The following is a 13,271-nucleotide window of genomic DNA, read 5'->3' on the forward strand; positions in this document are numbered from 1 at the left end:
TGCCCTCCCACCCACCCCCCCGCGCGCCCGCCGTAAGACTCCGAAAAGAGGCGCGGGAGAATCCGCTCGGCGTCGGTGCGGTCCGGCCTCTGCCCGCGGCTCCCCCGTGTTGCTTTTCGGCCGGGTGAGTCTGGCTCGGAAGCCGCTTGGCTGCGGGATCCGGGCGGCTGGAAGCAGACGCGCCGCGGGCTGCAGAAGTCTTGGAAAGGAGTTTGGCCCCGCTGCTTGCTCTCCGGGCTTTCGCGCCGGGAAGCGGCCCCTCGAAGAAAGCCCCGCCGCGGATTGCTCCCTCTTGAAGGCGGGCGGGGGCTTGGTAAGACCCCCCACTTAGGACCCTGCAGCCAGTCCCGGTCCCCCCGTCCCCCCGCAGTACAAAAAGAGGCTGAGAGGCTCTGCAAAGAGCGCCTAGAAGAGCAGCATCGGGGAGGGAGGGGAGGCTCTGCCGGCTGAAACGCCTGAACGCGGCCGGGTTGCAGGAGCGAGGAAAAGAGGGACGGGGGGGTTGCGGCATGATGGCTCTCTGATGGTCCTTGAGGGACTGCCGCGAAGAAGCGGTGGGGGGCGGGGGTTCCGCCTCTTCTCCAAGGCGCCGAAAGGCAACAGGAGACTCCGGGGATGGAAACGAATCCAGGAGAGAAGCGGAACTTAAGGGAGGAGGCGTTTCCTGACGGCGGGGACGCTGCTTCATCAATAGACCAGCTGCCTCCGAAGTTGGTGGCTGATTCGTCTCCGGAGGTTTCCAAGAAGAGACTTGACCGGCCCTGGGGTCCGAAATGCTCTTAAGTTAGGTCTCCTGCTTTTGAGCAAAGGGGTTGGACTAGAGGACCTCCAAGGTCCCTTCCAGCTCTGTTATTCTGGAAGCCCACCGGAGACTGTGCCTCCAGCGATGGCCCGCAGCAGCCCTCCTGGGCAGTCGCAGTCTTCTCCTCGCCCAGAAAGGGACGCCCAAGAGCCCATCTCCCGGCTGGTTCTTGGATTCAGCCCGGTCCAGCGGCTGCTTCTTGGATTCAGCCCGGTCCAGAGTCCTAACTCTTATGGTTAGGAGCCGCCCGGCGGCTTTGCCTCCCAGCCTCGCCGGTTGAGCCGCCGCCGCCGCCGCTTCGGCCACTTGTAAGAGCCTTGAAACGGGGCAGAGCCTGCCTTGCAAAACCGAAGCAGCGCGCGGCTTCTCGGGCCCAAACGGGGGAGCATCGTCCTCGGAGCGCAGCTTGCTTCTTCTTCCTCCTCCTCTGAAGCGGAGCAGCCGGGAAAGACGCGGACGAGCAGGGCCGAGGGGTGGGTGGGTGGTTTAAAGTTCTCCCGGTTATGTGTTGGCTTTCCCGGGCGGCCCCCGGTCCGAATTTCAGCCTGGCCACTGGAGGAAAACTTTCCTTAGACGAGGCTGGTTGCTGCTGCAGGTGCCACTCCGGCCAATTCCCCCCCCGTCTTTGTGGCGGCATGTCGAGAGCGAGCCGGTATTTATTTATTTTATTTATTTGATTTGCCAATTGTTTACAAGATAATAAGTATAAGTGTATACATAGTTGTGAATACATGAAATGGGTACATATAAGAAAAATAAAAGAAGAATAAGAGAAACAATAGGACAGGGACGGTAGGCACGTTGGTGCGCTTATTTCTCAGCTTCGGCCACTGAATTCCCGGCGCAGCATGCTGGGACACGAAGTCCTCCGCTTTCCATGACCTCCGTAAAGGTTCACGGAACTGGGATTTGGAGCCGAGGTTTCCCCTCCCCTGGCCCCAAGGCTCCGGTCAGGGCAAGAAGCTTTGGCCGGCTGTTTCTGACCTGACCGAGGCGGCTGCATTTGAAGGGTCAAAAATGTCAAGCTGGCGCCGCAACGGGCAGGAATCAAAACTGCCTATTTGGTTTTTTACTCCCGGTGTTGCAACACACCTCAAATCCAAGCGTAGCTTTGCCTGCAACAATTGTGGCTGCCTTCTTGAGTTGCTTTGACTCTTATCCTGCAGACCTAAGTCCTAAGGCAGGGGTGTCCAACCTTGGCAACTTTAAGCCTGGAGGACTTCAACTCCCAGAATTCCCCAGCCAGCTTTGCTGGCTGGGGAATTCTGGGAGTTGAAGTCCTCCAGGCTTAAAGTTGCCAAGGTTGGACACCCCTGTCCTAAGGTAAAGGTTGGAGGCACCGGCGCCCAGCTTCCCCAGCAAAGCCCAACTAGCCCACCTGGGCATGGCTCACCAGAAGCTCTCTCAAAATGCTTAGTACTGCACCATGATGCCCCCACTCCCCCCCTGTTCATGTGGCACCCACAGCTCCAAATCCCAAGGAGCAGATCCTCCCAAGGCACAAAAGTCAAGGCGAGGATTTTCTCTGTGTTAAGGAGCCGATGACTAAGGCTTGTTGAGCGTTCGTTGCATTCTTTATCAAGTTGATTAGTAATCTGCAAATTCTAAGGCAAATATTAGATTCCATCTAGGGGAGAGCAGGGAGTATAAAGTTCAGGAAAGTCCCATTCACTTTGCCCTATTTGAGAATGCAAATAACAATGAATGGAGGCTGTAAGACCCATTTTCTTAGATCTCCTCTGAAGGCCCCCTTCTTTAGTCTTGCCATATAAGACCCCCCACAACTGAGCCTGACTTAGAAACCGCATTATTTAGGGGCATTGCTTGAAGGAGGGATGAATCACGTCCTCTGTATTTTTCATATTCTTCCTCAAGTAAGTTGAACTGAGATCCAGCAGCTGAAATGAAAAAAAGTTATCTTTGAAGGTGCATTTTTATATTCGAAGGCCTGCAATCCCCAAACGTTCACTTTCCCAAGGAAGATGCTAAAATTATATAATTTCATATTCTTGATGAGAACTGAGAACTCGTTTAGAAAAAAATGATTTTTTAAAATGGTTCGTTTGTATATTGAAAGGTCAATCCCAAATATTTGCCTCTCTCAAGGAATATGCCAAAATTATATAATGTTAAGTTCAATCAAAGCTAAACAAAATAGAAAGTAAAGTTTCTATTTACATTTATGATAAACATATACACTTATGACTGCTTCCATTTTATTTTCCTTCGTTGTTCTTATTGAGTGCCTCAGAAAATGTTATACAAAACTGTTTTTCTCCATTTCTTCCAGACGTCAGGAATTTCCTATCTTAAAAGGCTTGTTCTCTTTACCAAAAGCAGCACCAGTAACTGGGTCAGCCAAAATGAAAACTCTCTTGATGTGGCCCTTCTATTTGGATTGCAAAAGAGGTGGAATATAAAACCTAGAATAATACGGTTGGAAGGGGCCCCGGAGGTCTTCTCGTAGTCCAGCCCCCCTTCTGTATCCTTTCAGACAAATGGCTGTTGAGTCTCTTCTTAAGTGAAGGAGCGCCCACAATTTCTGGAGGCAAGTTATTCCACTGATTAATTGTTCTCACAGTCAGGAAATTTCTCCTTAGTTCTAGATTGGATCTCTCTTTCACAAACTTCTACCCATTACTGTTGTACTGCCCTCTGGTGCTTTGGAGAATAAGTTGGCCCCTTCTACTCTATGACTGCCCTTCAAATATTGGAAGATTGCTATCATGTCATACTAGTCTTTCTCTTACATGCCTAGCATTCTCAATCATTTAGCCTCCAGATCCCATGCCATCTTTGTTACTCTTCTCTGCACTCTTTCTAGGATCTCGACATCTAGTTTCTATCTTTGCCAAAAACGATCCTGTTTCTCAAAAGACCTTTAGTAGAAAATCAGTCACACGAATCACATAGGCTGTTGCTCATATGGGCTTTGGCGGTAAATCTAGGCCGCCTGGTCTATTTGACCCAGATCAGCTCCAGAGTGCCTGCGAAAATCCTGAAGCCAGCACAGAGGCTGCCTTTCTTCTTTAAATTAACTACATGAACATCTTACATTTAAAATGAAAAAAAAAAAAATTCAATGGATCCTTTTGCTGCTCGGCAAATACATTATAGAAATATCCTTGCATGACGAATATGTTTTGTAAACCTGTTGGGGACTGTAGGAGTGTCCTGTCTATGGGGAGCATCTGTGCTCGCTCCTTCGATCAGTACAGCAAATAAGTTTAGAAAAATAGCTAGGAAGTATTGAGAATTTCTTCCCACTCTACAGGCCAGGTGTTCTATAGGTGTGCAAAGAAATGGAGTTAATTGGAGTAACTGCCAGAACCCTGACAGATTAAGCCTGTATATCTTGACAACTTTGAGAGGTGTGGACTTCAACTCCCAGAATTCCACAGCCAGCATGGAAGTTGAAGTCTACACCTGCTAAGGTTGAGAAATGTGACATTTTCTCTCAAGAAAGAGTGTCCTGTTCTGCAATCAAATCTTCAAAAAAGTTTCTGCTGGACCCAGAGATCCTGAGGCAATTTAGAAACCGATCCTGCCAAAGGCTCAATCCTAACCAGAGTCAACCTGTGCACTGATCACCGGTTGCTTGCGAGCTTTCCAAAAAGCTATAGAAGGATCACATGATCTGACCTGTACTAATCTTTCCCCTAAAATAAAGGTCCAGAAATGACCTTTGAGAATCATTTCTCTGACTCAGGAAAATAGAGGGAAAAATGCACACCCAGTTCGATTCATACAGCAGAAAAATCTTGATGTGTCATTGGATACACACGCAAGGCAGTTCTTCTGCCCCCTCTACTTTTTCAGTTTTAAATGAATGCTTAAAACATATGAATAGTGCTAATTAAGAGTACTCCTATACAGGTAAGAAAGTACACACCTGTTGTTAAAAACAGATTTATTTCTGTAAATCAATTTTGAAACGTCTTTCTATTGTAAGCATGAGAAGAGGGACATCTGTTTCCATATGATTTAGATTTAACAATACATTGAGCTAGTTCTATATTAACATGGTATGGGTCTTCTTATTTCTTTAGCTTTTATCTGTATTATAATTTTTATTGTACTATCACTGCTGAATTTAATAGCAGTAGCACTTAGACTTAGATACCACTTTACAGCCCTCTCTAAGCGGTTTTAGAGAGTCAGCCTATTGCCCCCAACAATCTACGTCCTCATTTTACTGACCTCGGAAGGATGGAAAGCTGAGACAATCTTGAGCCAGTAAGACTCGAACTGCCAAACTGCAAGCAGCTGGCCGTGAGCAGAACTAGCCTGCAGCACTGCATGCTAACAACTGCACCGCCATGGCTCATAATCTTTTGGGTGTTGTGTTTTACCAAATTCAGAGTGCCAAAGAGCCTCTTGAAAGTATCAGGTTTAGTCTCGCTATCTTAGTCATTTCCGCCTTTTTTTATCACAAAGCTAAGTTTTATTGCTATAATATCCCCCGACTCCTCCCATCATAAATTAGTCTGCCATCTGAGTGAAATAACAAGGTTGTCCTTGTTATTTAAACTAAAAATGAAAGAGATGCAAGGCAAATAAACGCGTGCACCCTGCTTAGTCCATTCCCGGAAATTCCTTGCAGAAAGGCCCACAGTCAGCCGCAGGTTTACGAGTGAGACTTTGCACCTCTGGTCTTCCTTCATTCTCAGAAGATTTCATTGGGACTTCAGGTGCTGGAAGGAAATGCTTCTGGAGCACCTCTTCGCTCTTTCTCGTGGCTTCTGCTTCTGAGCCTCTCTCTTCTTTGTCAAGGTAAGGGAACCGTCTTTTAACTTAATGGCAAACCCTTTTGGTTCACTAAAAGGAACGTTGTTACCAAGGCTGCGGTTCTAAATGCAAACGGACATGTCAATGGAATGGCAAACTTTCAAGAAAGGTTTTGGCTGCAAAGGGGCCTAAACTTTCCCGGAAGCTTTCCAATTGTTTCCAATGAAAAGGGAGTTTTGGGGAAACCATGGTGCGCATGGATTCCATCCGTTGGAATTTGTAAGCAGGAAACGTTTGAATTAGTTTTGTAATTTGTAGAGATCTCAACCGCAGGCTACTAAAAAGAAATGGAAACAAACAGCGTTACAGTCAGCAGATCAACAAAGTCAAATTACTTGCAAACCTGCAAAAGAATCTCTCATAAAGACAATCCTCCCTAGACAAGGCTTATCTATTCAATCCTAAAAAATACAAGTCACTATCAAACCGGAGCACAGCAGTTTACTTTTAGCAGCAGCTGGTGTGTGGACTACAAGAAGATGATGCAAAATGTAGCTAAGTTGCAGGATATCTATTTGAATTATGGCCTGTTAGTAAATAACTCACCCAATTTCTTCCTGACGAGCTTCCCAACAGAAGTAGAGTTTCGCAGATTTCTATAGAAAGGATGGTATAAAAAGAGCACAAGTGCTCAGCCTGTACCTCACTTTTACAGAGATAACTGCATGGGGCGAAAGAGGAGATTTCGTCCTATTAATCCTACTGGGTGACATTAAATCAGAACAGTGAACAGGTAATCCTCGACTTACAACCACCCGTTTAATGACCGTTCAAGGTTACAATGGCACTTTAAAAAGTCACTTATGACTGTTCACACTTAATGGCTGTTCTAGCATCCCCATCCAAATTCAGATGCTTGGCAACTGGCTCATATTTACGACGGTTGCAGTATCCTTTTGGGGTCAGGCAGATTCTCTTAACAACTTGTTGTTAACCTAACAGTGATTGCAGTGAGTCACTTAACAACTGTGGCAAGAAAGGTTGTAAAATGAGGCAAAACTCACTTGACAGATGTCTCGCTTAGCAACAGAAATTTCGGGGACAGTTGTGGTCGTAAGCCAAGGGCTGCCTGTAAAGGTTTAAGCCTGTTAATGCAAGGAAAGCAAGAGAGAGAGAGAGAGAGAAGCTGGAATCCTGGCCTGTTTTTCCTGGTGTCCCATTATTGACTGATGAATCAGCCACGATAAGAGAACTTTATGAAGGGAACCAGTTTCGATCAAGTCAGCAGAATCGCTCAGGACCTTCTGCAGGGCTCCAGCTAAGTACACATTGCCACACATGGGGTCAGGCGTTTTAAACACTGTGGGAGCTGCGGAGGAAAGGGCGTGAAAGTCTGGTATTAATCTAGCTGTAAATTTTGAAAACCTATCATTAGGCCCACCAGGCAAACAAACCTTGGCTCTGTAGCACTCTGTTTCCATTGAAAGAATCCACGGATCCAGCCCATGACACAAAGCCTATCTGAGTTTCCCCACTTGGAATATGCTTGCAGATTGAGAACCTTGTAGTGCAGTGTTTCTCAACCTCAACAGCTTTAAGATGCATGGACTTCTACTCCCACCAGAATTCTCCACCAGCACAGGAGAGAAACAACCTAGAACTAAGCAGGAACTTCCTGTCAGGACAATCAACCAGTGGAACGGAAATTGCCTTTAGAAGTGGCGAGTGCTCCATCAGTGGAAGCTTTCAAGACAAGACTGGACAGCCCTAGGTCTGAAATGTTCTAGGGTCTCCTGCTTGAGCAGTGGGTTGGACTAGAAGACCTCCAAGGTCCCTTCCAACTGCTATTCTATGTTGTCCTAGGTTTCTATTTCATCCCTTTTTTTCAGATCCCAAGGCCTGGAGGAACTTTCAGCGTTTCGCTTCGATGTGCTCCTGCCAGCAAATATGGTTGTCTGTCCTTTGCCTGCATTTCCTTTCACTGCTTCTTCTGTCGGACGGAGCTACCAGAGTCTACTACGTGGGGATCCGCAGTGGGGAGTGGAACTATGCTCCGCTGGGAAAGAATGCAATCACTGGACAAAGCATTGCAAATGACTCGTGAGTCCCAGTTTCTTCATCTCCACAAGCCAGCATAACCTGGGCACATCAAATCATTTCCGAATTGCGTACGCAAATGTACTGCGGGGTTTGTGCTGAAATGTGCTTCGTGTATCACAACTTGTGAGATGCGATGGCGGACCTATTAAGAAATGGGAGAATTTCCACGCTACAATATTTATAATGTACAAAATGTTTGTTGATTATCGGAGAAAAACGTTCAAAAGTTCTCCTCACAGAGTTTCCCATTCCTGAAAGTAGCTATCACCTTTTCAGAGGGCAGATTCCACCCTCGCCAAGGGAAAATAATACAATTCAATTGAAATTTTGGAGGATTTCTAATTTTCACAATTTTCAGCCATTTCACACCCAGGATTTCAGGCAATATTACTCATAATTTTCATGAGATTTGGGATATTTTGATGCATACTTTAAGGATTTAATTTTGGGAACTCTAAATGGTATTTTAGAATACCAGATATCAAAGGCATATCTGTCAGCAAGTGGCTAATTCTTTGAGTCTACCACTGTAACATTTTGATTACTTAGTTTTACCGATAAGATTTGGAGCCAAATTTGCTGTGACACCACTGAATTTATGATGAGGCTGTTTTGTGCTTTCTATGGTGACATTTTCTTGACCGTTGTGCTTAGGTCAAAGCATCTGCCTTGTGTGTGTGTGTGTGTGTGTGTGTGTGTGTGTCTGTGGACCTGTTGGGAATAGGGAGATTTCCTCATTTAGTTCAGTTAACAACCCAATGGAAGCTTTAAGGGAACGGCTCCATTTCCTTTCCTTGGTACCATGATTGCAACTTGACCTGAAGCTCCCATCAGCTGCTTCTTTTAAAGAATTTGGCTTTCAGTTACTTTAAAAAGAAATTCAGTTATTTCCCGTGAAGTTGGTTGGCAGAATTGCAAAAGAAATGCTCCTCTGTACCTTATATGTGAAGGAGCTGGAAGGACAGTTGGAGAGGCCTCATGAGAAGGCCTGTAGAACTGAGGTAAAGCTGCACTATATTGATGAAGCTGGGTTATATTCTTTATATGCCTATCATTTTATTAAAGGTTTTTTAAAAAGAAGATTAAAAACTAGTAGAAACTAATATAAGGGGGGAAGAAATAAATCAAAGAGAAAGCTAAAAAGAGGGGGGAAGTAAAAGAAAATAGAATAGAAAGGAAAAGAAACAAACAAAGAAGTGGCTACTGATCTTCTTTACAGCAATTCTAAGTACAATTATAAATTAATCTCTTGTTCTATGGTGATAGCATAGCTCGCTTCTCTCTATTCTGTCTAATCATTCAAACCATACATCATAAGTTCAGTTTTTCTGTTTCACACAAAACGTCTGCAAGGGGTTTCCATTCAGCAATAAACACAGATATTGTCTTTTCTCTGATCAAAGAAGTCATTTTGGCCATCATCAACAAGTACCATCATCTTTACCATCCATCCCTCCATCATGGGTGGTGCTGAATTTTTCCATTTTTGTGCATATAGAAATCTCACTGTGTAAAAACAAACTTCCATGACTTTTCTCCAGCTATTTATCCATCAACCTCAAAAGAAAAACGTGTGGTCTTAATTGAATATTAACCTTTAAAATTCTCTGGGGGTGGACTTATATTCAAACTATTCAGCCCCAAATGCTCAACGGTGGCTATGGTTTGAAATCTTACTGATTGTTGGGAGATTCCTGCTTCATTGCAGATAGAAACTCAAAGTCCACCCCTTACCAACCTGGACTTAGATCTCTAGCTGGGGAGATTGATAAAATGCCTAATGATAGGTGAGGTTGTATAGTTCTGTGCTGCAGCAGAACAGCCTTTCCACCAGTATTTCCAGCTGTTGGAGCTGGAAGTGACTAAGCAGGGATCAGACCTCTGTGTTCTGTCGCTTGTGGATCGTGGACAGTTCTTTGAGCTCCATCATGCTGCTGGTAAAGTGTAAATGTTCATATGACACCAGGGAATAATGATCCCGTAAACAGAGAACAAACATTCAAATTGTATTTAATTCTCTTATTTTAAATGAACTGATCATGTCCAAGTCATGGTTAGTTTTTGTTATGGTCTTATCAGTCCACATCTTACCCCAGCCCACCTGCTCTCTAGAATGTTGCTAGGGTAGCATTTAAGTCAAAGAGTTTGGTGAGCCTTGGTTTGAAAAGTGTTTTCTAATTCTCTGCTGGAACAACTTGTGAGGCTTTCAGTCAAATTTAGCCACTACCCATATGATATACACAGGGGTGCGATCCGACAGGGTTAACTACCGGTTCGGTGATTTACAATGTGCTTCCCTGCATGCTGCGCGTGCGTGTAAATCTTCCTCAGCTTGCTGCCTGGACAGCTGAGCAGCGCTGTGTGCAGGGAAGCAGCATTTGACAAAGCACTGTTTTCTTGCTTTTTCAACCGCAGCTGTGCCTAGCACGGCAGCTGAGGTTGAAAAAGCAGGAAATAAAGGTCAGGTAAGAGCCTGGGTGGGCAGGTGGGCCAAAACAGCAGCAGACATAGAACCGGTTCTATGTCTGCTGCTCTTCAGAGCTACCGGTTCTACAGAGCCAGACAGAACTGGTAGAATCCCACCCCTGGATATACTCTACTAAGTGCCTGATAAACACTGGAGCTGAGGGATAGGGAGGGTGGATTTTAGATAGCTGGGATTTTGTAGCCAAAACAAAATACTTTTTCTTGGGAACCAAGGACATTTTCACATCTGGTCAGAGGAAGACGGAGTGATGTCACCAGGCAACCTGACAGAATCGTGATTGGACCATGTGACTGTTTTGAGAAAGTGACAAACTTTTACTTTTTAATTAGATGAAAAATGCGGGAACCTTTAGAGTCAGTTTTCACCAGATCTGTGCCAATATGATACACCCAACAAAGCTATTCTTTGAGGAATCTGCCTGCCTCGGAGTTTTGCTTGGTATGGGTCTATTACCTGGAACCCTGACAGGCCTTTTTGATCATCCCGATGGCTGAGCCAACACATTTTTAATCTAGGGACAAGTCCTGCCAGGTTCAGTTTCCCATGATGACAGATGAGATTAAATTCTCTAGAAGTTCTCCAGGTGGGCACAAGATCTCTCTACCTACCCACTCCATCCTTCCTCTCGTTCCTGCTTTATTTTTGTATAGAGAAATCCTGTATCTACTGTAGAACCCAAGTCTCTCTTTCGAGTCATTCATTAGTGATGACCTTAAAGAGGAACTTGGGTTCTAGAAACAGGATTGACATCGTTATGGATTGACCCATCCTTGGTGAATCTATCTGAACCCCCTCCGGTTGGTTCCCTCCAAACTCCAAATCCAAGCACTTCCATACCATGTAGCGATAAGTTATGTAAACCAGCTACACTCTGAGCAAAGAAACACTTTTCTTGTCTCTCCTGCCATCCCATTTATTTGTTTGTTAGACTTCTAGCTAAAGGGCAACAGTGATTCTCAAGGGACCATATTGGAAAGCATTTTCACATGTGCTAATCAGTGTTGTCTATATGCCAGCCAGGTTCATCAAATTTTGCATCAGAGGGAATATTCCATGGTATATTGCTTTCAGTCTTTCTGCCTTTGTTAAAAGGAACCAGCCATCATACAAATAGCATAAGAAACTTTCAAAGGGACTTTTAGCATCCAACCAGAGATTAAACACTGGAGTGAGTTTAGGTGGAAATCGCTACCAATGTTGTCTCAACTTTTGTCTTTTCTTTTCTAGTGTAGCTTCCAGTTTCCTCCAACCTGCCAAGGACAGGATAGGTGGGATTTACAGGAAGTCAATGTACAAGCAATACTCTGATTCTACATACACATTAGAGATATCCAAGCCTGCCTGGCTGGGATTCCTTGGGCCCGTCATACGAGGTGAAGTGGGAGACACCATTACTGTGCACCTGAAAAATTTTGCCAGCCACCCATTCAGCATTCACCCCCATGGTGTCTTCTACACAAAGGATTCAGAAGGTAAATAACCTTGCAAGCTTTCAGGTGTTCATAGGAGAGAAAACTTGCAAGTGACAGATGACCGAAAAACTCAAGCCACCCTGCTGAAGAGAGAGAGCACTTGGCAATATCCAGCAAGGACCCCTGGAAATTTGGGGGAAAGTTTGTCAGAAAGCATCAGATGGGGCAACCCCATTCAGAACAGAACAGCTGAAAACTCCAGGTCAGTCTTTTGTACAGATATTTCTAGGACCCCAACTTCCAGAAAGTCCAGTCACCAACTGGGAACATTGTGTGGCAAACTGAGTATGTTTGAAGGATGTTACGTTGGCAAAGGGGAAACTCAAAAAAGGCTAATGACAAATTTAACTGTGCTTGGGCCTTGTGCAGACTATCCTACAGTTAATAGTATAAAGTAATATACATCAAGGGATGGAGGAATTGACCATTAGATTTCTTGTGACACTCACCTTTGACTGAAGGGTGTCATTGATCCTTTCTTCTAGGGGCCTTGTATCCTGATAGGTCCTCTGGAGATCATAAGGCAGATGATGCTGTCCCACCAGGAGGAAACCATACTTACACGTGGACGGTTCCTGAGGCCCATGGCCCAACTGCTGATGATCCAGCCTGTTTAACGTGGATCTATCATTCCCATGTTAACGCACCAAAAGATATTGCCAGCGGCTTAGTTGGGCCTTTGCTTATATGTAAACAAGGTAAATTCACTCTGAAAAATGGGATTGGTTTTGTCCCTCCTTTTTTGAAATGACTTTACAGAGCTACAAACTTTTTGGAATGTTCCAGGGTTCAGACTTAATTTAAGCAAATTCTTATTTCACAGTGGCCCACCTAATTTTGGCTGGAAAACACTCAATATCCAAGGCTCCAATGGGCAGAGTGATGACGTAAAATAAATAAGCTTATGTTTTGTACTTTGTAGACATCATTGCCTGATTTTTTTTCTTGAGACTTAATGGGGAATTGTTCTTGGTTTAACAATGTTAAATGAAATTTGGGGCGGAATGGGACAACTCGGTGTGGCCAGCTTCCTACTGCCAAGTTACCTCTGCCAAGTCATCACAGGACAGCTCAACACGGCCAATTTGCCCTAAGTACAGCTTTCTGTGGGCAGTCGGAGGGAGAGCTAGGCAGAGCATAGAGTGGTGGAGGTTTTCCATTTTCACACCTGCTGCCTACCTCACCAACAACCATCATTGCCAAGTGGCCCGAACTCCAAACAGCCCGGAGCTCAGGGTGGAAGCAGGATCGCAGGCCATGTGAAAATGGGGAGCCCACAGCCACAACCGCCATTCTACACTCTGCACACCCCTCACCCACCTGTCCAGCTCTTCTTCCAGGTGCCCACGGCAAGTTGTACCCGCAGCGAATTGGCCACGTTGAGTTATCCTGCAGTGAGTTGGCAGAGGCAGCTTGGTAGTGGTGAGCTGGCCGCACTGAGGTGACTGCCCCAAGTTGTCCAGACCCAATTTAGAGCCTCTATTCCCAAAATTCAATTATCTTCAGTTTAAGGTACGTCTGCTCAACAAAGATGTTAATTAAACTGATGCTGCTCTGCCTTTCTGGTCTGGCCTCAGATGGTCATATTGCTCCAGGTTTTTAAAAAGTTTAGAAATATTTTTCATAATATTGTAGTGTTTAAATTGTAAGCAACTTGCTTGTTTTTAGTGAGGTGTATGGC

The 13,271-nt window shown here is 45.1% G+C and overlaps 1 protein-coding gene across 7 annotated transcripts in view; it reads left to right on the forward strand.

Moving 5' to 3' along the window:
- The first annotated feature begins 15 nt into the window (after nt 1–15).
- The window catches only part of HEPH (hephaestin), a 47,982-nt gene continuing 34,726 nt past the window's right edge, over nt 16–13,271 (forward strand). For 2 of the 7 annotated variants that reach the window (XM_026674625.2, XM_087972032.1), the window contains exons 1-4: nt 16–124; nt 7,420–7,630; nt 11,346–11,590; nt 12,076–12,288. In XM_026674625.2, the coding sequence (XP_026530410.2) occupies nt 7,458–7,630; nt 11,346–11,590; nt 12,076–12,288 (631 nt within the window). In that variant the 5' untranslated portion in view covers nt 16–124; nt 7,420–7,457. Of the gene's footprint in view, nt 314–3,135; nt 3,156–5,441; nt 5,576–7,419; nt 7,631–11,345; nt 11,591–12,075; nt 12,289–13,271 lie in introns of those variants that run through there. The other 5 variants (XM_087972029.1, XM_087972031.1, XM_087972030.1 and 2 more) reach the window with 5 other exon arrangements.

This window comes from Notechis scutatus, chromosome 10 (genome assembly GCF_049901735.1).
Source record: "Notechis scutatus isolate UNSWTSFEM ecotype Mainland chromosome 10, rNotScu1.2, whole genome shotgun sequence".
Classification (NCBI taxonomy): domain Eukaryota; kingdom Metazoa; phylum Chordata; class Lepidosauria; order Squamata; family Elapidae; genus Notechis; species Notechis scutatus.